Source organism: Cydia pomonella, chromosome 7 (genome assembly GCF_033807575.1).
Source record: "Cydia pomonella isolate Wapato2018A chromosome 7, ilCydPomo1, whole genome shotgun sequence".
NCBI classification, from domain to species: Eukaryota; Metazoa; Arthropoda; class Insecta; order Lepidoptera; family Tortricidae; genus Cydia; species Cydia pomonella.
In genome coordinates this window covers 19,462,917-19,490,829 of record NC_084709.1, presented here as the reverse complement: position 1 = coordinate 19,490,829, position 27,913 = coordinate 19,462,917, and the positions used below count along the sequence as shown (strand labels likewise).

General features: G+C 37.8%; 1 protein-coding gene across 2 annotated transcripts; it reads right to left on the bottom strand.

The window, feature by feature from the left end:
* Window positions 1-860: 860 nt before the first annotated feature.
* Window positions 861-23,023, bottom strand: LOC133520107 (twinfilin). Of its 2 annotated transcripts, XR_009799701.1 has the most exons (10): window positions 22,811-23,023; window positions 22,240-22,317; window positions 16,810-16,921; window positions 9,812-9,974; window positions 8,693-8,826; window positions 8,075-8,178; window positions 7,146-7,289; window positions 6,700-6,818; window positions 5,041-5,263; window positions 861-4,245 (listed from the first exon to the last, which is right to left on the bottom strand). XR_009799701.1 is itself a non-coding variant. In XM_061854427.1 (9 exons), exons 1-9 carry the CDS (start codon window positions 22,833-22,835, stop codon window positions 5,111-5,113), a joined length of 1,032 nt encoding a protein of 343 aa, XP_061710411.1. In that variant the 5' UTR covers window positions 22,836-23,023; the 3' UTR covers window positions 861-5,110. The 2 variants fall into 2 exon arrangements, 1 of the variants encoding a protein (XP_061710411.1); XM_061854427.1 differs by having other exon boundaries at window positions 861-5,263.
* Between the last annotated feature and the right edge of the window lie 4,890 nt (window positions 23,024-27,913).

Below are 27,913 nucleotides of genomic sequence, written 5' to 3'. Positions count from 1 at the left end.
GTTTGCCTGTTTAGCTTAGCGTTTTAGTGCTTTTTATTTTTCCACTTGTTCCAATTCATGACAACTTATTGATGAATGTTAATGTTAGTTTCCTTTAAAAGTCGTAATCAACATAAAAACCCACTGTTATAACCCGTATCGTACGCGGCGCGTAATCGTGAACCTTGTCGGTACGCATGAAGGTTGATATTGGGCTGAAGCCGCGCGCGTCATACGACGTGTTTGGCGGTCAAAAGGTTAATGTAAAAGTAATAAATATAAGCATATTTCATTACTTACCTCTTCATAATTATAACACGTTTATTTTTTAATATTGGAAAACCGTTCTTAATAAGTTGTCTGAATGGAACGGAATAGCTGCCGAAACTCCTGTCAAAGCAGAGGCGTTTTTTCTTACTGCAAGTATGTTTTAAGTTTCCAAAGGCAACATTCGATATTGTTTTCATACAATTTAAATATAAGTACGTTACACAAATTATTATTTACAATTGTTTCTGTTTGAACATGCATACAAAAGTACTTGCTTATTTTTTCGCAACTGTATTAAAAAACGTCGTTCGATACACGTGCGGAAATGTCATTTATCACTCTTCCCGTACTCGTACTCGTGAAGTAATGACATACTTTCCGCACTAGCATCGAAATGTACTATTCTGAGTCATGGATGTTTTCTATGTATTTAAGTGTCTATAAATATTATATATTTCTTGTCTAAATACCCACAAGTCTTATTGAGCTTACTGTGGGTCTTAATCAATTTGTGTAATAAATAATGCCCGATAATAATTATTTATTTAAAGTTTAGTTTGATATACATATGGAAATGGGAGGAAATAAATTTATAAAGAATAACATACCAATGGCTAATTTAAAAGCATTTATTAAAATTACAACGATATTGCACGCTATGCAAAATTTATTAAGTCATGTACAAAAATACGCCCGATATTACGTATTTTGTGCTTTTCTCTTTTGTTTTTCTTAGCTCATAAAAATATGTGCCTTATTTAAACATCGATACAACTGTTTCAAAATCATTATTTTAATAAATAACAAATAGCGAACGTGCATTAAATATGTAATAACAGTTAATGGTCTTAAAGAGTATGATTATGAATGAATAGTAATGATTTTAATTACATTATTGGCAAGTTTCTTGTTAAGATATACAAAAACCCAAGTAATAAAACAACTTAAATGGATTATATCGCGTATAATGTATTTAAATGGTTCGAAATGTTGGGACGTGGATACAATTAATTATACGCGACATAATCCGTTTAAATTATTTTATTAAATGGAACATCGGCATCGCGGTAACTGAAGATAATATTAAAAACCAAAGTATCAGTCAATATATGTATTAAATATAATATTTTGTGCGAGTTTGCGAATTAATTGTAATCAATTTTATTAATATTTTGATTTTAATTGATCATTTAATTAATATTGATTATTTTTGCATAAAATATGAAAGATTCATGATTTTTTCGGGATTTATATGTTAAAGAATTACCATGACAAGCTCTTTACATAGGTATGTAATATACCTAATATATTGACAACACATGAAATAAGAACGTAATTGATGACAGCTTAGCCTAAAATAAATAATCAATAATAATTTTGACATTTAATGAACAATTGTTAACCTTTTAACCGCCGTAGTCTGATATTAGACATACAATATCCAGCTCATTTCGCCACAGACTGATGAATAAGACAAAACTACGTGTAACTTCGTACCGGCGGCGGCACGAGTACGCCCGATGATAATTTCTAACCGGTTAAAAGGTTAATATTAGTAAAACAGCTATAGAGGGCTAGGTTCACATTTAGGGTTAATTTGACTATTCGCCAAGTTACACCATAGACAAATTAACAGAGTGCAAAATGTTGTGTAGCTAGCTAGCTACGTCAGAGGTTCAAGTTGCGGAAAGTTTCCAAAAAGTTCTCGGATATTTCAGGAAACAAAGGAAACTTTTATTAAGGAAATAAAAATTTCGAGAAGTTCCGAATTTTTTTCTGATCACTCATGACTTCTTGACAGTGTTGAAATACCATCATAAATGCTCTCATCTCATCTTCTATGAAAATATGACGTTTATAATGACACTCTCACACTTTGTTACTTCAAAACAGTGCAGAGTAAGCTTAAGGCCAGGCCAGACGGGAACAACTTTTCGCCAATCTGATCAACTCAGGTGATGTGGCTGCAAACGCCAATTTGGCTCGCCGATTCCACTTTATTCGGTTGTAAGATTATGACCGATAAAATGGAGGTGCGGAAGCAAGAAAAACAATTTGTGATGCTAGTTTGCGCCGGCATTATTTTTAATTAAGAGCGCTTTAATGTCAACATAAATCTAAAATTGGTGATTAAATTGGACGCTAGATGAGATTAATACCAATTTTTTTTCTGATGAAACGGTCGGTTTGATCATCCCGTCTGAACTGGCCTTTATTAGATGGACTTTTTTTGACAGCGGACCGTACAGCGCCCTCTATTTTAGCTAGCATTTTGCGGTCACAATATTTTGCACTACTTTACGCATCTTAAGACTGCCTATCTATCTATGGTTCATACTAAGTCTAGTATAGCAGTTTAAATTAACAATACATATTATTATGTATAAGTATTATTAATACTGTTCTTAACATAGAGAGTATCATAGTGAAATATAAACAAGTGAACTACAGAAGACGGTCGGCCAGTCTTGCTGTTTCGTATATTATAAAATGTGTCGCTCCGCATAAAAGGGACCTAAGGTTAACTGTCGTTTTACGTCCAACGTTTATAAAAAATAGTACATCGATAAACATAGCGTAAGCAGCAGATGAAATGAGGTTTCTTTTTATGTGGGTCGACACAAAATTGTTCTTACGACAAAATTATTCTGAGCAAATATAAAAATAGCTTATATTTTAGTTGAATTATACTAAATGAACTGTCGTGGAGTCTTAGGAGGCATATTTAAAATGACAGAACAATGAGGATTTTCATGTCAGGTTTATGTATTGATATGTATGTAAATGTACCGAAACTTGAAGTATACGAAAATGTAAGTCATAAATAATTAATAATTAATTTGTAATTTGTGTCATTGCTCATTGCAATATTTGTGTCGTTCTCAACACATTGCCGCTTACCATAAGGACGCTCTAACAGGTTATTCGTATAAAGATTAGAACCCTTATGGTAAGCGACAATGTGGTACCTCTTCTTGAGAACGCGACATTTGCAATAGATAAGAAAATTTATTGTAAGGTCATTTTAGAATTGTACTCCAAATATAAAATATAAGACTTAATATCTCATACACATTTGATACGCGGTTATCACATACGAGTAGGATGCGGATCCACACGCCGCTCCTGTATGTAAGTGAGACAGCGCTATGCACGTAATATATAGCGATGTCCCGTTCGCACACCGGAGCGGCGTGTAGATCCGCATCCTATGAGAAGACCGCCATACTGCACAGTGCACAGGCCGCACTTTATATACAGAGTGTTCAATACAAAACAAGATCACGAATCTTAGAATTGCTCACCATGTATATTGAGTGACATACTATTGAGCGCTAAGACCTTGACACTCGTGTTTACGACTTTGTTTGCATAGATATCTTTGACAGACCTTGTGATCAGTGAGCTAAATCTATAAAAGTTCAGTTCTGTTCTGAGATACTCAGTACAGTGCGACATGAAAGAACAGAAGTTAAGTAAAATGGAACACAATGGTAGCCATGTTTAAGCATTTTACGTCAAAAATATGACAGTTACGAAGAAAGTGGCGCCCTCCTTTATCTATGTCGCACTGTACCTTACTTTTGTCACTAATAATCTCTCTCTCTCTATTAAGAACTGTAAGTACTCAATAGAGACATTAGCAAATATACAATTTTTGAAATAGAGGAAAAATGGAAATGATGGTCAATGGTCCACCATTTCACGAACTGAACTAGTTCGTCTAAATAATAAAGTGTCGAAGTGCTCAGTAATAGTTTTTCTTTTTACCTTTATTTTAAAAAAATATTACTGTGGGTAGCATTATTTTTAATTTACTAAGGTCAATGTGGAGAAGACAGTCTATCAGGTAAGTCCGTTTACAAGCTCTTTCGTCGCGTTTAATTCATGTGATTGTATGTACACATATTCGACTTATACAAGGTCGGTGGAGCAGAAAGAGCGAAGCTCTTACTTTCTGTCTGGACAGTTCTTGCCTCATGACGGTCTCGGCAACTAAAAAAAATACATGTCGGCCTTTTTAGGGTTCCGTAGTCAACCCTTATAGTTTCGCCATGTCCGCCTGTTTGTCTGTCTGTACAGACAGACAGACAAACAGACAGACATGGCGAAAGCAAAGCCTCGGACAAACAGACAGACAGCTGTCTGTTTGTCCGAGGCTTTGCTCCGTGGTCGTTAGTGCTAGAAAGCTGAAATTTGGCATGGATATATAAATCAATAAAGCCGACAAAGTCGTACAATAAAATATAAAAATTTAATTTTTTTTAGGGTACCTCCCCTACACGTAAATTGGGGGTGAATTTTTTTTTTGCTTTAACCCTACAGTGTGGGGTATCGTTGGAAAGGTCTTTCAAAACTAATAGGGGTCTTCAACAAACATTTTTTGATAAAGTGAATATATTCGGAGATAATCGCTCCGAAAGAAAAAAAAATGTGCCCCCCCCCCCTATAACTTTTGAACCATAGGTCCAAAAAATATGAAAAAAATCGTGGGAGTAGAGCTTAAGAAATTCATTAAATGAAAACTATAGCGGACATGATCAGTTTAGCTGTTTTTGAGTTATCGCAAAAAGTTTCCCCTTCATAGTAAAAACTTAGTACTTTAATTAGGTACTGATTATGCAAATTTGCCTATTTGTTTAACTCGGGTGAAAGGTACAATTTCATCCCTTGGTTAACAATTTACTATACTTTAAGCTCCAGTTTAGCTTATTGTGACGGAAGAATAACTACGGAACCCTACACTGAGCGCGGCCCGACATGCTCTTGGCCGGTTTTTTTTCACAATACCTTAAGTGTAACAGTTGTTTTGAATAGATTTAGTCCACTGAAACAAAGGCCCACACACTCGTCCCGGCGGTTACTGCGCGGGCTGCGCCTTGGTGATGCGCTTGGCGCCGCGGTTGGGCGGGCCGCGCGGCCGGGCGAAGGCCGGCCGGTGCAGGCCGCGCGCCGGGTGCAGCTCCGAGTACAGGAACTCCGAGGTGAGCTCCTTGCCGTCGTCGATTTCAATCTGGACATTTGTAACTCCAATAAATTCTCCTAGATTGTAAACTCCGTGAACTCTAAAGGAGGAAGTTAGCAACCTGGCACTGCTAGGTTTCTTGGAGGAGCTGGGGTGGCTAGAGTAGTGCTACCTCGTTTTCACGCAAAATAGGCGGAATGGTTGTCGATTTGCGGAAAATGCCCAGCATAACTAAGTCCAGTAAGTGCCAAATCACTAGGAAAGCAAAATCCGTGAATGAGCAATAATCATAGATTAATCCACGAACTGCTACTCCTGCCAGGGCCGTTTATTGTAATACTGATTTTTAATCTCAATGCAAACTACGATCATCATAAACATTCGCATCAAATGAAGCGAATGTTTTGCGAAATAGAATGTACGTGTAAACTGTTTTCAAGTAATCCATTTTGGTCAGTAGACAGCATTTCTCAACAATTTATAACATCCCGTTCTAAGATGACATATATGTACTAACTAACAGATTTTTTTCTAATTAGGAATGATAATAACAACTTCATATTCCCTAACATTCGTAACATCTTTAACTTCAATTTCAACATTTATTCAGCAAATAGGCCACAAGGGCACTTTTACACGTTAACATGGAATTTACATACAAACTACAATACAAAAAAAACTAAAATAATAATAATAAAAAACACAAACAGACACAAAAAAAATCTAAAATTAGAGATGTAAATATCTCTAAATGACAGAACTAAATGATTTTTATCAAATTATCTTTAGAGATGTATGTCTCTAAGAGTCAAAATTCCGTATAATTAAAACATTCATTAGGATAAAAGAATATACGAGAACCGAATGAGATGTCTCACTGTAATTATACTCAAAAATAAAGTTAGCTTAAACAGACTAGTCTCCACAAACCCTAATTGAGAGCAAATAAAGTAGAATATTCAGTAAACTACTTATCAATAATTTAAACGTTCACACGTCAACAAGTAGTATAGCCTGACAAAATAATATATACAATTTAGTATTTACCTAATCTTTTGGATGCATCATATAAATGATTCCGGAGACAAGATTGCAGGAACACACAATAGTTATTTGTGCAACAAGAGAGGAAAGTTAGTTTTTCTTGCGAGTGTTGATTATGAGTCCCGAGTAGCGAGGGGCTTAAAAACACGAGATGTAAAATAACTTTGCTCTCGTGTGGTGTGACACATACAACGATTCACCTCAGTAGTGATACATATTAAAGGTAAAAAAAAATTAACATAAAGTAAAGTTTTTATTCCTGCATTCATGGCCTTGACTAAATTAAATAGCTACTTTGTCTCACTCCCTGGAGTGAGGAAAGTCGTACTTTCGTCACTGCTTGGAGTGAGGAAAGTCGCACTTTCGACACTCCCTGGAGTGACGAAAGTAGACTTGTTCGAGCTGCTGAGATGAAAATTTAATTACCCATAAGTACTTACTCGTTTTTCTACCACCACTCCAATTTTCTCTATGATATCTAGGAACTGTCCTTTACAGCTGGAATACAGCATCCTCTCTTTAATAGAACAGCTGTAACCGGGCATCGAGTAGATGAACACTGAAAATCAAAAATAGGATTATATAGATCGTATCATTCGCGAAGACGCATGCCTTGACACGTATCATATATGTTATTAAAGGTTGAGATGACAAATCTGCGCGTCATCGTGGATGACACGAACTATAAATAAGTAAGAAAAACAAGTTCATGCCAGGGCTATAACTGCGAACTACATCGTTCATTTGTTTTCGTATTTGTTTATCTATCGCTCGAATGCAAGAGCGATAGAAGAAACAAACATTTGGTTTAAAAAATATTTTTTTATTGTGCAAGAGCGATTTTAAGCTAAACCTCTGACCATATTCTATCATGATAAAATTTTACCTATGCTATCCATGTGGTCTCCCTCGTGGCTGTGCTTGAACACGTAGAGGTGGTACCTCGCCTGGTCGCTCGGCACCTGCTCGGGCAGGCTCACTAGAGGGATGTTGGCGGCTTTCGATAGGTGGATCTTTTCTTCTTCTAGATCTGTAATTATATGCAATAATGCGAAATGATTAAGTTAGATTAAGATAATTAAGTAAAGGAAATTTCTTGCATCTATTCTCGGAAGGTAGCCTAGAAAAACGTAGTTATTCAATTAATCATACGTATTAAAAAATGCTGAGCGCCGGTAAAGTAGTTGTAAGGCATGTGCTTCCAAAGCAATATTTGTTAGTACGGACCCCAGATTGTGCCAACTAGTTTCTCAGAACTCGTGGGTTTATACGAAATATTATAATTAAACATTGTGAAGTAGCCAGGCTAATCAAATAAGGCTTAAATTCGGTTTCAATAAGTAGAGGTGTTGCCGGTGTTGGGAATATTATACTTATTTTCTATTTCATAAGTATGAAATAGAAAATTATTTGCTAGAAATGTGGTACAGAGATATAGTGTTTACAATTTTTCATGAGTTCAGCACATTACATATATACATTGCATTTGCATAATGCTTTTTTTTGAGAAATGAAGACTTTCTTAATATCTTTTGCGTTTCCCCATAAAAGAAGACCGTATCTGATAACTGAGGCCCCGTAACCGTGATACCGCGTAAGAGCGGTAGATTTATTGACAGTAGTGGCTAATCTCCTAAGTTGCCGAGAAGACCACAGACTCCTTTATTGCGCCATGGCATAAAGCTACGGTGACTAACTTCAGAAAAGCTGCAAAACCTTAGAGTTTGGTCGTGTCTTCTCTTGACCACCAGAGGAATTTGCGTTTTTATTTCTATGACTTCCATTGTAATGTATATGTATAGTGGTGTTTCTTACCGATTTTAAACTGTATGTAGTTGTAGGAGCCCCTCTGTAGATCCATAATGGCCTGTTCGGCGGCTTCTGTGATGGGAAACGAAACGCCACCCATCGTGGATTGCCTGGAAATTACGACGATTGCAATTATATTCATCATTAGAATTTGGCTAAAGAAAGTGGAGAAATAGTAAGTTAATTAAATTTTCAACAATTAAATAAGGTTCTTGCTGTTAGGAAAATCTTTATTTTACTACTGATAACTTTTATTCCTTTACAAGCCAGTAAATATAGAAGACTGAAAACCAAAATACAACACTGCGTGCACCGCTTTGATCTTCATCATTGTAGGCGGCACTATTTACTCAATTGGAATTTTAGCCATGTTCATAAAAAAAGCTACGATACTTATATTTCATGGCGAGATATTTTGTTGTCAAAAAAGTATATTAGACAGTTATTATGATCATAGCATTTTTTTTATTTATTCTGATTTTTATTGTATTTACTTAAACTTTATTGCACAATAGGTACATGAAGAGTACAAAAAGCGGACTTAATGCCAGAAGGCATTCTCTACCAGCTGATTGTATTTGATTTCAATAGTCACGCAATTTTAGTAATAAGAAGCGCCTTTACCTAGAGTCAGTACTGTAGTTGGTGCTATGGTCTGTCAGCTGGAGCTCTTTCAAGGCCTCTTCCCTTTCTGTCAGCGGCGCCGGCGCACTGATACCGCTGAGGTGCGCCTTGTAGCCTTTCAGGGATACTTCGTCCTGAAATAAAAATAATAATTTATTAATTCGTTCTCAGCAGAAAACAAATTTCAACAGTCGCACTCCCTAGGCCACTACTAAAACAATAGTTACCGAGACTCCTGTCGGCGGCGAATATTTTCATCATATATTTTATTGTTATACACGCATTAACAGTGATTAGATTAGCGACATCTAGCATACACAAAGAGTACCATCTTGTACTATCAAAATGAGCCTTTAGGGTAATTTAGGTGTAATACAATCATAACGACACTGACAACTGCACAATCCTTTACAAGTATGAAATTAGCACGGTGAACTGCCATTAACTTAACTCCTTCCTTGCCGTATCCGGCAATGGCGACTCCATCAACAATTCTTATCCGGATTATGAAATGCCCTTATGTGGCTCGCAAAACCAAACTTTGTTTTGAAGATGCGGTCACACGATGCGCAATGGAGTTGTCCAGTCGAGTTGCGGGTGTATGTGTAGGAGGGCTTAGGTCGCGTCTTGCGGATATGACGCTTAGCATCTAGGTCTTCCAGACGCTGCTGCTAGAAGATAGTGTAGAACAAAAAATTGGCAGGGAATTCATTCCACAGCCGGCAGCCAGACGACATTTACTTTGTTTTCACAATTATTGGTTTCCTACCTTGGTAGTGGCATGCATCTCGTCCTTTGTGTGCAGAGCCGAACTCCTGCTTGAGGACCGTGAGGTGTGGCCTTGGTGGAAGCGGAAGAGCTGGAGGGAAGTGGATTCCGGAAACCAGCTGAGCAGTCATTAGTGGCCCATTGAATTTGTAGACTCTTGGTTTCACACCCGGGCCAGACATCTTTTGCTTTAAAATTCTGACTTTCGGCCACAATAGTCCATTCAACTCCCAGTAAACTTTATGAGGTTGTCCAGCAACCCTGTTAAAAGCCGTTGCCACTCCAAGACTTACCCCAACTACTATTTCTTATGTGAGTAATCCACCATTTTCAGATTTCTTTGTTTCTCACCTTGGTAGTAGCATGCATTTCATCCTTTATATGCGCAGAACCAAACTCCTGCTTGAGTGTGGCCTTGGTTGAGGCGTACAGCATCTTGTGCCGCACCGCAGCAGAGTCCGGGGACCAGCTGAGTAGCAACCACTCGTGGCCCAGAGAGTTTGTGGAGTCAAACCTGGAATAATTAGAAAATGCTTTAAAATATAGTGGAGTCAGCAAAATTTTATGGCTTGTACCTTAATCTCAGCCTAAGCATGCCACCCGTAATCAATGAATAAAAATAAACCCTTATGTAAAGCCTGTTCAAAATAACAATATGTAGATATTTCAGAGAAGACTTTTCGTCGGGTCTTGCAGGATGGTCAAGCAGAAATGTGTGAAAAATGTTATATTCTAATTTGAACGATACATACACAGGCTTGTTTCTTTTCACTCAGAACAGGAGGCAACCACACTGGGCACTAGATAAGTGCCAAAATCCAGAGAACGATCTTGACAATGTTTGTATGGAAAAATTACCACAAGTGTTTCCTCTAAAGCACACAGCAAATAAGTGCTTATTGAGGAAATTGGTTTACAATAAACTCATTATTGAGTAAAATATGATATGAGCTGGACATTAATCAATATCCTATGTGCATATTTGAGGTTGACTAATATTTGAAAGAATATATGCAATATTCTAATGTTCCTTGCCTGCAGGGACCGGACCCGCTTACCCTAACCCGTTCAAAAACCCGGGTTATTTTAAAGCTGTGTTCCAAAAACCGCTTCATTTCGGTAAGCTTTTGATTGGCTTACCGGTTAAGAAACTAATCCTTTTATTTGAATTAATTCAGGTTAGCGCTTACCGATATTAAAAACCCGGGAAAGGGTTACCGCTTCAAGCGCTGATTAAATACGAACAAGCTGTTTTAACTTTTACGTGAACTGCATATGGTCTATTAACGTAGCGCCCGACGCGAAACACGGCGGTTCCATTCCCTACGTGCACCTGCGAGTGCGCGGCGCGGCGCGGCGGCAGTCGGTATTTGTCAAAGGCTTTGTAATTTGCCGACCTAATATTGCTAATTCAAACAAAAGTGTACGTTAAGTCAAGTAGCGCACAACGTAGATTTCAAAACACATGCTAAAGTTTAAGGCAAATTACCTAATATGGTAAGGCGTTGCATTGATTTTGGTATATTTTTGTTTAGTACCTATTACTCCTATTATAGTCACTTTCTTTATCGTTAGCTGTCTGTGCACATCTCCTGTATCAGTGGAACTCATCAATGGCTTCTAATAATTTTATCGAGTTAGGGCTCATTTTAAAGGTCTTGACGAGTTCTTTACGATACACATGGGGGAGAGGGTCTGATGGTGGAATCGGAAGGTGTAGATGGAACTCATCGATAACTACTAGTAATGCTATCGAGTTTGGGCTCATTTTAAATATCTTGACGAGTTCTTTACGATACACATGGTGGCGAGGGTCTGATGGTGGAATCGGAAGGTGTCAGTGGAACTCATCGATAACTACTAGTAATGCTATCGAGTTTGAGCTCATTTTAAAGGTCTTGACGAGTTCTTTACGATACACATGGTGGCGAGGATCTGATGGTGGAATCGGAAGGTGTTGATGGAACTCATCGATAACTACAAGTATTGGGCTCATTTTAAAGGTCTTCACGAGTTCTTTACGATACACATGGTGGCGAGGGCTTGATGGTGGAATCGGAAGGTGTTGATGGAACTCATCGATAACTACTAGTAATGCTATTGAGTTTGGGCTCATTTAAAACGTCTTGAAGAGTTCTTTACGATACACATGGTGACGAAGGTCTGATAGTGAAATCGGAAGTTGTCAGTGGAACTCATCGATGACTTCCCATAATGCTATCGAGTTTAAGCTCATTTTAAATGTCATGACGAGTTTTTTACGATACACATGGTTGAGGTTCATCATTTTTGAAAATCACATTCCTTAAAACCTATAAAACGACATCCATGACAACTTTTATGACAAGTTGCATGGCCGCCATCTTGGATTCCAAAATAGTCATGACTTTCGAAATCCGCACTCCCCAAAACCTATAAAACGACATCCATGACGACATTTATGACAAATTGCATGGTCGCCAACTTGGATTCCAAAATAGTCATGATTTTCGAAATCCGCACTCCGTAAAACCTATACAACGACATCCATGACTATTTTTCTGACATATTTCATGGTCGGCATCATGAATTCCAAAATGATCATCTTTTTCGAAATCCGCACTCTCTAAAACCTATAAAACGACATCCATGATGACTTTTATTAAATAGTACGTGGCCGTCATCTTGGAATTCCAAAATAGTCATCATTTTCAAAACCCGCACTCCCTAAAACCTATAAAACGATATCCATGACGACTATTATGACAAAAAACAAGGCCGCCATCTCGGATTCCAAAATAGTCATGATTTTCGAAATCCGCACTCCCTTAAACCTAAAAAATGACTTCCATGATGACTTTTATGACAAAATGTGTGGCCGCCACCTTTGATTTCAAAATGGTCATCATTTTCGAAATCCGCACTCTCTAAAACCTATTAAACGATATCTATGACGACTTTTATGACAAATTGCATGGCCTCCACCTTGGATTCGAAAATAGTCATCATTTTCGAAATCTGCACTTCCTAAAACGTATAAAACGACATCCATGACAACTTTTATGACAAAATCTGCACTCCCTAAAACTTATATAACGACATCCATGACGATTTTTATGTCATTGTACATGGTCACCATCTTGGACTCCAAAATGGTCATCTTTTTCGGAATCTGCGCTCCCTAAAACGTATGAAAAGACATCCATGACGACTTTTATGACAAATTGCATGGCCGCCATCTTGGATTCCAAAATAGTCATGATTTTCGAAATCCGCATTCCCTAAAACCTATAAAACGACATCAATAAAGACTTTTATGACAAATTGCATGGCCGCCATCTTGGACTTCGAAATGGTCATCATTTTCGAAATCCGCACTCCCTAAAACATATAAAACGACATCCATGACGATTTTTATGACGCAGTACATGGTCACCATCTTGGACTCCATCCATGACGACTTTTATGACAAATTGCATGGCCGCCACCTTGGATTCCAAAATAGTCATGATTTTCAAAATCTGCACTCCCTAAAACATATAAAACGACATCCATGACGATTTTTATGACGCAGTACATGGTCACCATCTTGGACTCCATCCATGACGACTTTTATGACAAATTGCATGGCCGCCACCTTGGATTCCAAAATAGTCATGATTTTCGGAATCCGCACCCCCTAAAACCTATAAAACGACATCCATGAAGACTTTTATGACAAATTGCATGGCCGCCATCTTGGACTCCAAAATGGTCATCATTTTCGAAATCCGCACTCTCTAAAACCTATTAAACGATATCTATGACGACTTTTATGACAAATTGCATGGCCTCCACCTTGGATTCGAAAATAGTCATCATTTTCGAAATCTGCACTCCCTAAAACCTATATAATGACATCCATGACGATTTTTATGACATTGTACATGGTCACCATCTTGGACTCCAAAATGGTAATCTTTTTCGAAATCTGCACTTCCTAAAACGTATAAAACGACATCCATGACAACTTTTATGACAAATTGCATGGCCGCCATCTTGGATTCCAAAATAGTCATGATTTTCGAAATCCGCACTCCCTAAAACCTATAAAACGACATCCATGACGATTTTTATGACGTAGTACATGGTCACCATCTTGGACTCCATTCATGACAACTTTTATGACAAATTGCATGGCCGCCATCTTGGACTCCATCCATGACGACTTTTATGACAAATTGCATGGCCGCCATCTTGGATTCCAAAATAGTCATGATTTTCGAAATCCGCATTCCCTAAAACCTATAAAACGACATCAATAAAGACTTTTATGACAAATTGCATGGCCGCCATCTTGGACTTCGAAATGGTCATCATTTTCGAAATCCGCACTCCCTAAAACATATAAAACGACATCCATGACGATTTTTATGACGTAGTACATGGTCACCATCTTGGACTCCATCCATGACGACTTTTATGACAAATTGCATGGCCGCCACCTTGGATTCCAAAATAGTCATGATTTTCAAAATCTGCACTCCCTAAAACTTATATAACGACATCCATGACGATTTTTATGTCATTGTACATGGTCACCATCTTGGACTCCAAAATGGTCATCTTTTTCGGAATCTGCGCTCCCTAAAACGTATGAAACGACATCCATGACGACTTTTATGACAAATTGCATGGCCGCCATCTTGGATTCCAAAATAGTCATGATTTTCGAAATCCGCATTCCCTAAAACCTATAAAACGACATCAATAAAGACTTTTATGACAAATTGCATGGCCGCCATCTTGGACTTCGAAATGGTCATCATTTTCGAAATCCGCACTCCCTAAAACATATAAAACGACATCCATGACGATTTTTATGACGCAGTACATGGTCACCATCTTGGACTCCATCCATGACGACTTTTATGACAAATTGCATGGCCGCCACCTTGGATTCCAAAATAGTCATGATTTTCAAAATCTGCACTCCCTAAAACTTATATAACGACATCCATGACGATTTTTATGTCATTGTACATGGTCACCATCTTGGACTCCAAAATGGTCATCTTTTTCGGAATCTGCACTCCCTAAAACGTATGAATCGACATCCATGAAGACTTTTATGACAAATTGCATGGCCGCCATCTTGGACTCCAAAATGGTCATCATTTTCGAAATCCGCACTCCCTAAAACGTATAAAACGACATCCATGACGACTTTTATGAAAAATTGCATGGCTGCCATCTTGGATTCCAAAATAGTCATGATTTTCGAAATCCGCACTCCCTAAAACCTATAAAACGACATCCATGACGATTTTTATGACATAATACATGGTCACCATCTTGGACTCCATTCATGACGACTTTTATGACAAATTGCATGCCAGCCATCTTGGATTCCAAAATAGTCATGATTTTCGAAATCCGCCACCCCCTAAAACCTATAAAACGACATCCATGAAGACTTTTATGACAAATTGCATGGCCGCCATCTTGGACTCCAAAATGGTCATCATTTTCGAAATCCGCACTCCCTAAAACGTATAAAACGACATCCATGACGACTTTTATGAACAATTGCATGGCTGCCATCTTGGATTCCAAAATAGTCATGATTTTCGAAATCCGCACTCCCTAAAATCTATAAAACGACATCCATGACGATTTTTATGACATAATACATGGTCACTATCTTGGACTCCATCCATGACGACTTTTATGACAAATTGCATGGCCGCCATCTTGGATTCCAAAATAGTCATGATTTTCGAAATCTGCACTCCCTAAAACCTATATAACGACATCCATGACGATTTTTATGACATAGTACATGGTCACCATCTTGGACTCCAAAATGGTAATCTTTTTCTAAATCTGCACTCCCATAAACCTAAAAACCGATTTACATCACGACTTTTATGACTTACTGCATGGCCGCCATCTTGGATTCCAAAATCGTCATCATTTTCGAAATCAGAACTCCCTAAAACCTAAAAATGATGATTTTTATGACAAAGTGTGTGGCCGCCATCTTACTAAAACCGGATACAAATAAGCATCTATATAGTAAGTCAACATTAACGAAAAGTACTTTTACGTCGGTAGTTACAATATAACTATCGAATCAATTACGTAATGCCCATCTCTGCCGCGGTGCCGCAGCGGTGGGGGAAAGGCGCGGGAGAGGGGTAAGGCTTACCCTAAACCGAAAGGTTACCGGTTAGTACACGCAAAACACAAACCGAATCAGCTCCTGTAAGCGGTAACCACTTGTTACGATTAGGTTAATCTGAATAATACGGGTTAATCATTATTGTTGGGTAACCGGTTGAACGGGTTACCCAAACGATTAGCTTATCATATGAAGGGGTTACCCATTCGAACGGGTAAGCCAAATGAACGGGTTTTCCGGTCTCTGCTTGCCTGTAGTTCAAGCAACAAACAAAATGCTATTTTTGTGGCACTATGTTAGTGGCAAACAAGCATAGGCCCGTCTGACGGTAAGCAGTCTCCGTAGCCTATGGACGCCTGCAACTCCAGTAGTATAACATGCGCCCTAGCTATATTAATGAAGTTTCGTTTGACCCAATGGTTGACTGGTCGAAAATGCCTTGAAGCATTGTCCGCCATTTGTACTTTTTGTATTGTGTAAGGTTAAATAATAAAAAAAAAATCGAATTCCTCTTTTAATTATTTTAGACATACATATTACACACTTATCGAAACAATGTATACACATGTAAACAATGTATGTACATTTGCTAAATACTTTGGAAAAGATGAGGTCCACAGTTATATGCATCAGCAGTGTTTAATTTTACTGTATCCCACTGTAGTGACTGATGAGTCAATAAGCATATCCGTATAGTTCATATGTTTGCCTAATTGATGCATGCAATTGATAATTGCGCCATTTGATACAAATGACACTTTAATTTTCCGTTTTTTGAACATATCCTATTATTTTTTACAAAAGGTAGGGAGGGGATTTTCATAGTTCTTACGTAAGATCACAAAGATGACATTAAAAATAATACTTCCACACTCTATGCTATCAAACATGGTGCAGAGTCAGCTTAGATGGGGTACCTTTGCAGGGACCAATAAATGTTCCAAAAATGTTTTTTTTTTTTGTGTAAAATAAACCAAATGTTTACCTATTCATTTAGATTCTTACGTAATATAGGGGGGTAGAGGGCGGCCTATTCCTAATTTTTTCTTACTTAGGGGCGGAGCGTCGGGCGGGAGGGGGTCAATAACAGGCAAAAATTTACTTACATAATAAATGAATGGCGCCATACAATGGTTGTGTCAGGTATTATGGGTGGATACCCTATATATTATGTGTGTATCAATTATTTCATATTTAACAGTCTCACCTATATAACATGTAACAAGGCATATCTTCCACAATCAGGGATGGTAGATATTTGTCAAAGTCCTGTTCCCAAGTCCCTTTCACTGGTTCTTTCTTGGCGAGGGTCAACTGTTCTGAAAAACATTTAACAAAATACTTATTAATGTCACTTGGACTTGGAAAACAAATAGGCTACTATCATATAAAAAATTAAATAATTTCACAGCAGTTGTCAAATAAAATGTACGAAAACAGAAACTTTGATTGATTTCAAAGTAAGCGAAAACTCATAAAAAATGTCAAATCAGTTGTTAAATTTTTCATACAATCTCCACATTAACCAAAGCATTTTGGTTTAATAAAGAACAGTTGTTAATCAACTAGCCTGACAACTAGCTAGCTCAATGGCTGTTAGCTAACTACTACTATAGGTATGCTCAATGCTGCTGGCACGTACAGGGAAACTACACACAGAACACTGGCTGAACCAGTGGATGCAGACAGGCAAAAGAAGCCATGCCTGGCATCAACGGAAAACTCACAAGGGCGCTCCTGCAACTAGGGAAGGTCCGACTGAGTATGGTAACCAGTGTTATAACAGGTCATGGACTATTTAACAAACATCTTTTCACAACAGGTGTCACAGACAGTCCCCTGTGCCGAGGATGCATGGAGACAGAAGAAACAGCCTCTCACATGGTGCTGGAATGCAGCGGAGTGACTCCATACAGGGCTAAACATCTCGGATCTCCGAGAGACCTCCCCGAGGTCCTACTCAACATTAAAGGTTTGATAGGATTCCTCGAGGAGCTGGGCTGGCAGGACTAGCCCACCCCCAACATATCAAGGCAAGTCGCAAGTCGTCGAGTTGCGGAAAATCGCCCGAATACAATACAATAACTACTATAGTATTAGCATGATTGCACAATAGTACGGTCGCCAAATCTCAAAAGCCCTCTAGAAACACGATTTAATTGACTCGGCTCGGCCTTACCCACAACCGGTATCAATGTGTTCGGACAGTTCTCCTGATCACCGTACATGCGGTAGTAAAGCGGAAAAATGGTGGAGGGGATAGTAATGACGTCACAAAGATGGCGGCCGGACCTATTCTTTTTGGCGGTGTATCTCGAAAACCACTTAACCGATTTTAATCATCGAGGTGTCAAATAATAGCTTATATTATGGAGATTATTTCCTTTTCTACAAACATTTACGTGAAACCTATAGGAAAAAAAATAATCACAAAAAACAGTTTTTTTATAAAAAAAAAATTTTTTATTTTGTAAAAATCTCCATAAATATTAGCATTTCGCAAATTTTGTTTAATATAAAACATATTGCTTCATTATCAAGGAATATAATGAGCCTTAAAACATACAGATCGAGTAATAAACAATGAAGCTACACTCATTTATTTGCGCATGGGTAACGATAACTGGCTTTTACCGGTCGAAACTGTGGTGACTGTTACGATACGTATTGAATGGAATTTATAGAGTATCGGTTTTAATTACTGAAATTATAATTAAAATTATAAAAACCAGACACAATAATGTTACCTTACTTCGACGTTTAGTCTCTTTTTTCGTCTTAATCATAGGTAGGTACATATTTCTTTTTACTTAAAATTTTTATACAGGGTGAACTTTTAACCACCAGTCATACTCTGCGCAGCGACTTTATAGGTCATACTGAACAACTTTTACTATTAGTAGTCCCCAAGCCGCTCCGAGGCCAGATTTAATTGACTCAGCTCGGCCTTACCCACAACCGGTATCAATGTGTTCGGGCGTTTCTCCTGATCACCGTACATGCGGTAGTAAAGCGGAAAAATGGTGGGAGGGGATAGTAATGACGTCACAAAGATGGCGTCCGGACCTATTCTTTTTGGCGGTGTATCTCGAAAACCACTTAACCGATTGTATTCATCGAGGTGTCAACTAATAGCTTATATTATGGAGATTATTTCCTTTTTACAAACATTTACGTGAAACCTATAGGAAAATAATAATCACAAAAAACATTTTTTTTTATACGTTTGGTTGGTAGGTTTGTCTTATGTTATGTTTTAAAGCAGTAAAATCTTTCAAGTCGAAACACAGTATAAATATACATTTTGTTGTCTAATCTAAAAGTATGATGTTCATTGTTTAAGACTGATTAGTGATTACTGAATTAAATAACATGCTATTTGTTATTTTTGTTTTATTTTTTAAATCAGGTATTAATTTATTCACTATGTATCACTATACAGGCAAAATGTGTATCATAGTTGGTCTGTAAGTACTTACTACTTGTGTCGAATATAGGTATAAGATGAAATTTTAACCACCAGCCATACTCTGCGCAGTGACTTTACAGGTCATACTGAACAACTTTTATTATGGGACCAATACCGAATCACGCAAGAAAATTTGGATCTAGAATGACACCCACTGGCTGTGCCCTACCACACAAAGCGAGATGACATTCACAATGCCCATACCTCTCTTTTGGACGTAGTTTAAGGACGTACCCGGGTCCATGACGCATGCTCGCCACACCGCTGCTTAAAATAAGCTGACGCACCGTAAATTGAACTGCGTAAAAATCGCAAAAAATATTACACGGAGATCTTATGGCAGACACCGTACCGGTGACGTAAAAGACGCAACTGTTTTGCGAACAAAAAAGATTCGCGTGAAGCACGTCACTGCGATTCCGTACCGTCACCGTTTTTTAAACAGCGGTGTGGGGAGCATGCGTCAAAAACGGTACGCATACGACGCGTCACTGCGATTCCGTATCGTGACCGTTTTTTAAGCTGCGGTCTAGTCGCACCTTGTATTGTATTGTATTCGGGCGATTTTTCCGCAACTCGACGACTTGCGCCTATTTTGCGTGATATGTTGGGGGTGGGCTAGTCCTGCCAGCCCAGCTCCTCGAGGAATCCTATCAAACCTTTGATGTTGAGTAGGACCTCGGGGAGGTCTCTCGGAGATCCGAGATGTTTAGCCCTGTATGGAGTCACTCCGCTGCATTCCAGCACCACGTGAGAGGCTGTTTCTTCTGTCTCCATGCAACCTCGGCACAGGGGACTGTCTGTGACACCTATTGTGAAAAGATGTTTGTTAAATAGTCCATGACCTGTTATGACACTGGTTACCATACTCAGTCGGACCTTCCCTAGTTGCAGGAGCGCCCTTGTGAGTTTTCCGTTGATGCCAGGCATGGCTTCTTTTGCCTGTCTGCATCCAGTCTGGTTCAGCCAGTGTTCTGTGTGTAGTTTCCCTGTACGTGCCAGCAGCATTGAGCGTACCTTGCTAAATGGTATCGGAAGAATCGGTTCCGGACCAATCGCCCCCGCATTCGATCCTTGCCTGGCAAGCTCGTCCGCAGCATCGTTACCTCGGGATCCACTGTGTCCCTTGATCCATTGTAGGGTGATCTTGTTATTATGACATACCTCCATTAGTCGTTCGTGGCATTCGTGTATAAGTTTGGATGTAACTATATGGCTATTTAGAGCCATTAAGACTGCTCTACTGTCGGAGAGTATGCGGATGGAGGATCCTACTACCTTCCTTGCAGTGATGGCAGCCGCCGCGTTTATGATGCCCATGCACTCAGCTTGGAATACCGAGTTATGGGCTCCTAGCGGAGTGGTGATCGACATGTTCAGGTCTTCTGAGAAGGTTCCAGAGCCCGATCCGCTGTCTGTTTTGGACCCATCAGTGAAGATTCTCAGCTCCCGGGGATTGAGTCCTTCATGATTGTCGTCCTCATATAACTGTATTTTGTACCTTTTATCGAAGATAGCTTGTTTGTGAATCCGGTCCGTGCCTGACCTAAGCACTGGAAATTCGTCATACACCTTTTCCAGGCATTTTGTGTGAAGAGCTCCTGTGATGTTAGACCATATCTTGAGGGTTCGCAACCTTACCGCTGAGAGACTGGCCTCTTGCTGTATGTGTAGGTGCAGCGGTGGAAGGTTTAGCATGACCTCCATGGCTGCAGTCGGGGTAGACCTCGTGCAGCCAGTGGTGGCCGCGCATGCGAGCCTTTGAAGTCTTTGTAGTTTGTCTCGTACGTTGCCTAGGTTTGTTCTTGGCCACCAAACCAGAGCACCGTAACAGAGTAAGTGGCGGATTATCGTCTTATAGAGCCAGAGGGTAATTTTCGGGTTGAGTCCCCACCTCTTACCAATCATCCTTCTGCACTGCCAGAAGACAACTCCCGCCTTGTCTATCCGTTTGTTGATGTGGTTGTTCCAATTGAGTTTATTGTCGAGAGTTAGTCCTAAGTACTTAACTTCATCGGACAGCTGTAGCTCAGTTTGGAAAAGTGTTGGTCTGGTAAAGTTGGTCGCACCTTTATATGGGACAGTCAAAATTTTTTTCGCGATTTCGGAATTGGTCCCATAGTAAAAGTTGTTAAGTATGACCTATAAAGTCGCTGCGCAGAGTATGACTGGTGGTTAAAAGTTCACCCTGTATAAAATTTTTAAGTAAAAAGAAATATGTACCTACCTATGATTAAGACGAAAAAAGAGACTAAACGTCGAAGTAAGGTAACATTATTGTGTCTGGTTTTTATAATTTTAATTATAATTTCAGTAATTAAAACCGATACTCTATAAAGTCCATTCAATACGTATCGTAACAGTCACCACAGTTTCGACCGGTAAAAGCCAGTTATCGTTACCCATGCGCAAATAAATGAGTGTAGCTTCATTGTTTATTACTCGATCTGTATGTTTTAAGGCTCATTATATTCCTTGATAATAAAGCAATATGTTTTATATTAAACAAAATTTGCGAAATGCTAATATTTACGGAGATTTTTACAAAATAAAAAATATTTTTTTTATAAAAAAACTGTTTTTTGTGATTATTTTTTTTCCTATAGGTTTCACGTAAATGTTTGTAGAAAAGGAAATAATCTCCATAATATAAGCTATTATTTGACACCTCGATGATTAAAATCGGTTAAGTGGTTTTCGAGATACACCGCCAAAAAGAATAGGTCCGGCCGCCATCTTTGTGACGTCATTACTATCCCCTCCACCATTTTTCCGCTTTACTACCGCATGTACGGTGATCAGGAGAACTGTCCGAACACATTGATACCGGTTGTGGGTAAGGCCGAGCTGAGTCAATTAAATCTGGCCTCAGAGCGGCTTGGCGACCGTACTACAATTCAAAAATCGCAAATAGGGGACAGCCTAATAAGCATAATATATTTTAAAAATTCATCCTCCTCATTCACAATCCTCAGGCAGCAGCCACAAGTTAAAGTAAAATGGCAGCTGTGTGCGGAGAAATCTACCAGAAGCAAGCAACACAACCCACCCGTATCATTGTTACTATCATGTTTTAGCTTCCCTGTAACTCCTCAAGTCTAAGCACTTTCAGAGCCAAAAGCCTCTAAGTCTATGGGTCCAAATATTTATATATGAATATTTTCTTACCATTTTCTATACTGATTTTCATCACGCGTATTTTTCCATCCCTACATTTGTTGAAATACTTTTTCAGGTCTTCATTGGCTGCAAGACAAATTGTAATGAGTCCAAGTTCTTAAAGCAAGGAATCTAAGCCATGTGAACCAAATAATATTTCAAGATGCACATTTGTGTAGATACTAATAATGAATTGAATACATAAACCTGACAGCTAGTTATTATTGTATGCCTTAGTTGATAAAACATATTTATCATTTTGTAGAAAATGTTATACCAGGTAAATATTAAACATTGACAATAGTAAAAATTTAAGATAGGTATTTGTTTCTGCACTAAAGGAGTTAACTAAGAACTGAAAAGCCTGTACACAGATTCACAGATCTGTTAAATTTATTCGATTACCAATATATAATAAAGTACAAAGAGATCTTTCAAGTTTAAGTAAATAAGTTCTATAACGCAGCTTTTATGTAACCAAAGTTATTTAAAGACATGAATCAAATCAAGGAATAAAGGCGTGGGATTACAAATAGGTGAAAAGTAGTGATATTCGGAACTATATCGCTTCACGACATACCTTGAATACCCGTTTGATGTGACATCTTAAGGTCAGTTCTGTAGTTGCACTGTGTAAAATCAAAAACTACGTAAATATTGTACAGTTACTAAAACGGTATACACTTTACAATACAATACACAAAATTAATCGAATGTAATTTAATGACGAGTTAACTGAACCGTCATGTCATGAAACCGTCCGACTTGTCGGTTGTCAGCAAAGAGCATATAAGTTGTCAGTGTCACTGATGTGATGTCATTAATGTCAGTCAGGCCAGTGAAGTATGTAAGAATATTTTCAGAAGTGATAATTTAATAACGTAATGTTTGTTATTATTTTCGGGTTACATATGAGTTCAACCTACTTTAATTTAAATTAACATACCTTTATACCTACAGTTATTAAACTTTTCAGACTTAATTTAAATTATTAAACTAGAAACCAGAGTACCCATAGCAAACTCGTTGCAAATATGTATGGTATTGTGTTTTAGAATGTCTCTCAGGGCCTCTATACATTATAGAATTTGCCGCGCCGTAAAAGCTCTAACAAATGGGCATATCGCTCTCACTTATGTGCCAATTACATCCACACTTTATGATGCCTAATATCAGACCCGATTTCGGGCCCGAGAAAGAGTATTTTTCCGTTTCACCAAATATCAGCACATCGCTCACCTCACAATATTTGAAATGTAAAAAAATGTTTCATATCAAACATTGAACATTTTCGGCAATTAGAGACAAAGTTTTTTTTACATTTCAAATATTGTTAACGATGTGCTGCCGGAAATTGGGACTGATTGGGAGGCCGAAATCGGGAAGTGGGGATGTAATGGAGCGTCCGGCTGCCCTAATCAGAAAACAAGTAGCTCCAAAATTTTCAGAAACTGTTTTTTTGGATTTTTGGTTTCAAGACTGTTTGGGAAGACTGTTTCAGGCGCATCGTTCACTGAAAAAAAAATGTGAAAAAAACGTGCATTTTTCAAAATTTTGCGTTTTTATGTCCCATTTCTACGCTACATGAGTCAAGTAACTAAAAGCGGCCAAGTGCGAGTCGGACACGCCCATGAAGGGTTCCGTACCATTTATGATGTATGAAAAAAACTGCTTACTAGATCTCGTTCAAACCAATTTTCGGTGGAAGTTTGCATGGTCATGTACGTCATATAGTTTTTTAGTTTTATCATTCTCTTATTTTAGAAGTTACAGGGGGGGGGGGGGGGACACATTTTACCACTTTGGAAGTGTCTCTCGCGCAAACTATTCAGTTCAGAAAAAAATGTATGAGAAATCTCAATATTCTGAATAGTTTGCGCGAGAGACACTTCCAAAGTGGTAAAATGTGTGTTTATGAATAGGTATTCATAAATAATATTGAGATTTCTAATATCATTTTTTCTAAATACTTTGCGCGAGAGACACTTCCAAAGTGGTAAAATGTGTGTCGTGGGGTAAAATGGATAGGTATCCATAGATCTGCCGTCCTATTACTAAAACCTATCTAACCCACAAATTATAGTTTTGAGATATGGGCAAAAAACGTTCAAACCCATATCTCTAGAAAATGTGTACATTTCTTCCGGATTTCTTTTGTGCAAAAATTAAAACTAAATTTATCCTTACTTTGTTTGAAAACCATTTCCTCAAATATTATATTATTAATTAGAAAATCACAATTTTGTGTTTTAGTGTTGCAAATAATTACTAAAATATGTGCGATATTACTCCTAAAACACCGTTAAGTATACCTTAACCGTTCTTTAGAATTGAATAACATATAAAAAATAACTAAATAACGGCCAAGTCAATTTACGTGTTTATAGTATCGTAATTGTGAATTGCTGACTATACATATTGAAGTAATTTGTATGCATTCCTATACTAAAACCCCGTTAAATGACGAACTAGTAATGCTCACTAGGTTTAAGTCTTGGAAATATTCACAAAAAAACGTTTATTGTATTAACAAAATCATGTTAACCTGCATTATACTACTAAGTTTTAAGAGAAATTCAATATGTTAAATCACATCTGTATCGTATATGTATTTATTCGCATGCAAAAATAAAACCAAAACTTAAAAAATACTGACAAATCAGACGTCAACTTTTTAAAATTTTTAAAACGCAAATTGTGTCAGTCTAAAAAATGTGTTAAATTTTATACAAAAAAATGTACGTGAAGAAGTAGATTATTAACCATTGTAAGGTGCCTGATCCATGTAAGGCCCAGTGTCTAATGAAGCCCACTTTTGAAAATGCGCCCCCCGCGCTTTGATTGCCAGTTCAAAAACCTAGTAAGGCTAAATGACTACACTAAAAGCTATCATTTCTCGGATCCCTACTAGTTTTTTATACGGAATTTGTGACTTCCTGAGTTTTACTACGGTAAAAGGTAAGTTAACATGCTACTTACTAGGTTTAGAGGCATAGAAATCTGTAGTAATCATAATAATTGTGCCGATTTTGGAGCAGGTGTCACTGTAATCGGGTGAGTACTTACGAGATGGATACAAATAAGATAAAAAACGAATTTCCAATAATTAGTTACCCACCTTACCTAGTAGGTTTTTCTATAGGGCAGCCAAAATCAGCCTTTATCACCCTTCGCATAAAAATAAAGCATTAATCTCATGCATTATGGAATGGCTGTAGTACAATATGCGGAGATGATCAGAGGCTTCACTTTCATAATTCTGTTGAATTTGGGGACCCGCTAAAGTGTGGTAGTTTCTTAAGTTACTTGGAGTTAGTAACTATTGCAAAGCTCAATTAATACCTTTTTTGATTTCGACTCCATTAATCTGCACTTCTTTTCTTCTGAAACTTTTTCTCGTTAAGTAGAAAAATCTAAACTTCCCTTCTAATGCATCTACTTAACTTTTTTTAATGTTCGTCTCGTCTAAGGCCGTAGGAAAAGACGATGCGAGTCAAAACATGATCCTCCCTCTAATTCACCTTATTGATCATATCATCATATGTATCCTCGATAGCTCTATTCTTCTTATATTTTCCCGTCGCTTTGGTAAGATGCCGTTAGAAAGTCCAATTCCTTCTCCTTCTCAAACTACTGCTCTATTTATTTCCATTTCTTTGTTTCCTCTATAAAGTTCTTGAGTATCTTTTGTACATAAACAGATTACCGTTTTGAACAGAAATGCGCTCACGAACCCATATTAACCCGGTTACCCTACTCGGCACAGTACAATTATCGCTCTTGTAAAAATACTGCAGATATGGTATATCACGGTGTTATCATTCTTGGATTTCGGTAATGCTTTCAACACGGGTGACTTCGACATCTTAGTAGGCATATTGCGTTCTCTTAATGTATCTCCTGTGACAGTGAACTAGTTTCATAGTTATTAAGTAGGGCGTCAACAGAGGTGGATTGCTCTTAATATTTATTGTGCCTGCACAGGACGGGGCAGCGTGTTGTCTCCTGTTTCATTTCCTTACTTTATATACTCTAACACGTTATATTTCCTTCTTCTACCACTTTAAACATACTGTCAAGGCTCTTTTACTCATCTACCATTGACTATCTGCACCATGAACATGAACACTAATTTAGAAAGCATTTTGATTTGGACTTTCACGTTACGGTCTCAAGGTAAATCCACTGAAGTTATAGTGATAGGTCAAAGTGTTCTGCCAGGACTGATTTTAGTACTCTACCTGCCATTATTTTTAACGGTACCTATTTAGTTTTCCTATAATCCCCAGGTCTCTTAAATCTCGCTGTTTGTCTATCATGGATACCTCAGATGAGCGAGTTTAGAAGGAAATTTTTTGATATAAAAGCATCACTCTGCAGAGTTCGAAACATTACGCCACTAAGATTGCATTAGCTCAATCCCTCTTACTAACTATATTAGTTTATGCTGACACTTGCTACTTAGACCTTTGGAAGACCAACTCAATATGTTTGAGCGGTTCCAGTAACTCTCTATTAAGTATATAGTTGCTTTTTAAATTAGATCATATCTTCGTAGTGACCATGTTCTCGCTACGTAGAAATCCACTACCGACGTGAATTATCATTGGTTTATCGTTTGTCCATTTTTGTATGTAAATCGTAGCACTTACTTTCGGTTTCCGGTTTTTTTTTTATATAAGCATGCATCCATCAGTCACCGAACAAAAAAGACAACTTACAGCGCACGGCGCATTGTTAAACTGTCTGCTTTACGTAATAAAATTCAAGGGAATATGTTTTACACTTAGCGGGGTTTTAGCGTGGCATTGTTGGTTGGCCGTGTTTAACTGTTGTATTATGATTCTTTTTCTCAAACATAATTACCCGTTAAGCACACTAATTAGGTTCTAGTGATGTATTTGTTACATGAATTGCAATAAAAATCTTTTACACAAACGGTTAAAGAACGTTAGCCATGTTTAAGCATAGTAACTGTTTTGTTGTGTAGTACTTAATAAAAAAAAATTGTACTTGATAAAACATATTAATAGTTTCTCCAAGTAAATGTGTTTTAGCTATGTATAACGTAAAAGATTAATTAAAATAAAAAACTGGCTAAGGGCTTTTATATTACTTATAGAAGAATAATGTAGGTTTGCGATTTTATAGTATTGAGAAGTATCAAATTATAATGCAGTTAGCGTGTTAGGTCGAGTCTGTATCTCCGTAACTACAACAGATAAAAATATGATTCCAAGACCAGTCGATAGAGAATTATTTTCTCTTTTAGAATATTTGTCCAAATGAAAACTGGTATTATGCAGCTTTGAGCGGTTTTAGAGATAGGACGGCAGAGATACCCCACACGTATGGGATTGATGAATTTTTTTTATTGAGTTCTAAGTATGGGGAACCCCCAAAACTTATTGTTTTTTTTTCTATTTTGTGTGAAAATCTTAATGCAGCTCACAGAATACATCTACTTATCAAGTTTCAACAGTATAGTTCTTAAAGTTTTGGAAAAAAGTGGCTGTGACATGACAGACAGATAGACAGACATGACGAATCCATAAGGGTTCCGTTTTTTGCCATTTGGCTACGGAACCCTAAAAAAAGATACTTTTAATTCATATAGATGACTGAGAATTGAGATACTTGCTTTTACCATGGTTTAACGAGTCTTCACTGCCCTAACATAATC

Bases quoted from the DNA above. Each gene is read 5' to 3' on its own strand.
- LOC133520107 (XM_061854427.1), bottom strand. From the start codon at position 22,835: ATGTCACATCAAACGGGTATTCAAG. The intron at 9,975-16,809 runs GTGAGACTGTTA...TAATTATTCCAG, and splicing joins CCTTGTTACATGTTATATAG to GTTTGACTCCACAAACTCTC. The intron at 7,290-8,074 runs GTAAGAAACACC...ATATAATTACAG, and splicing joins CTACATACAGTTTAAAATCG to ATCTAGAAGAAGAAAAGATC.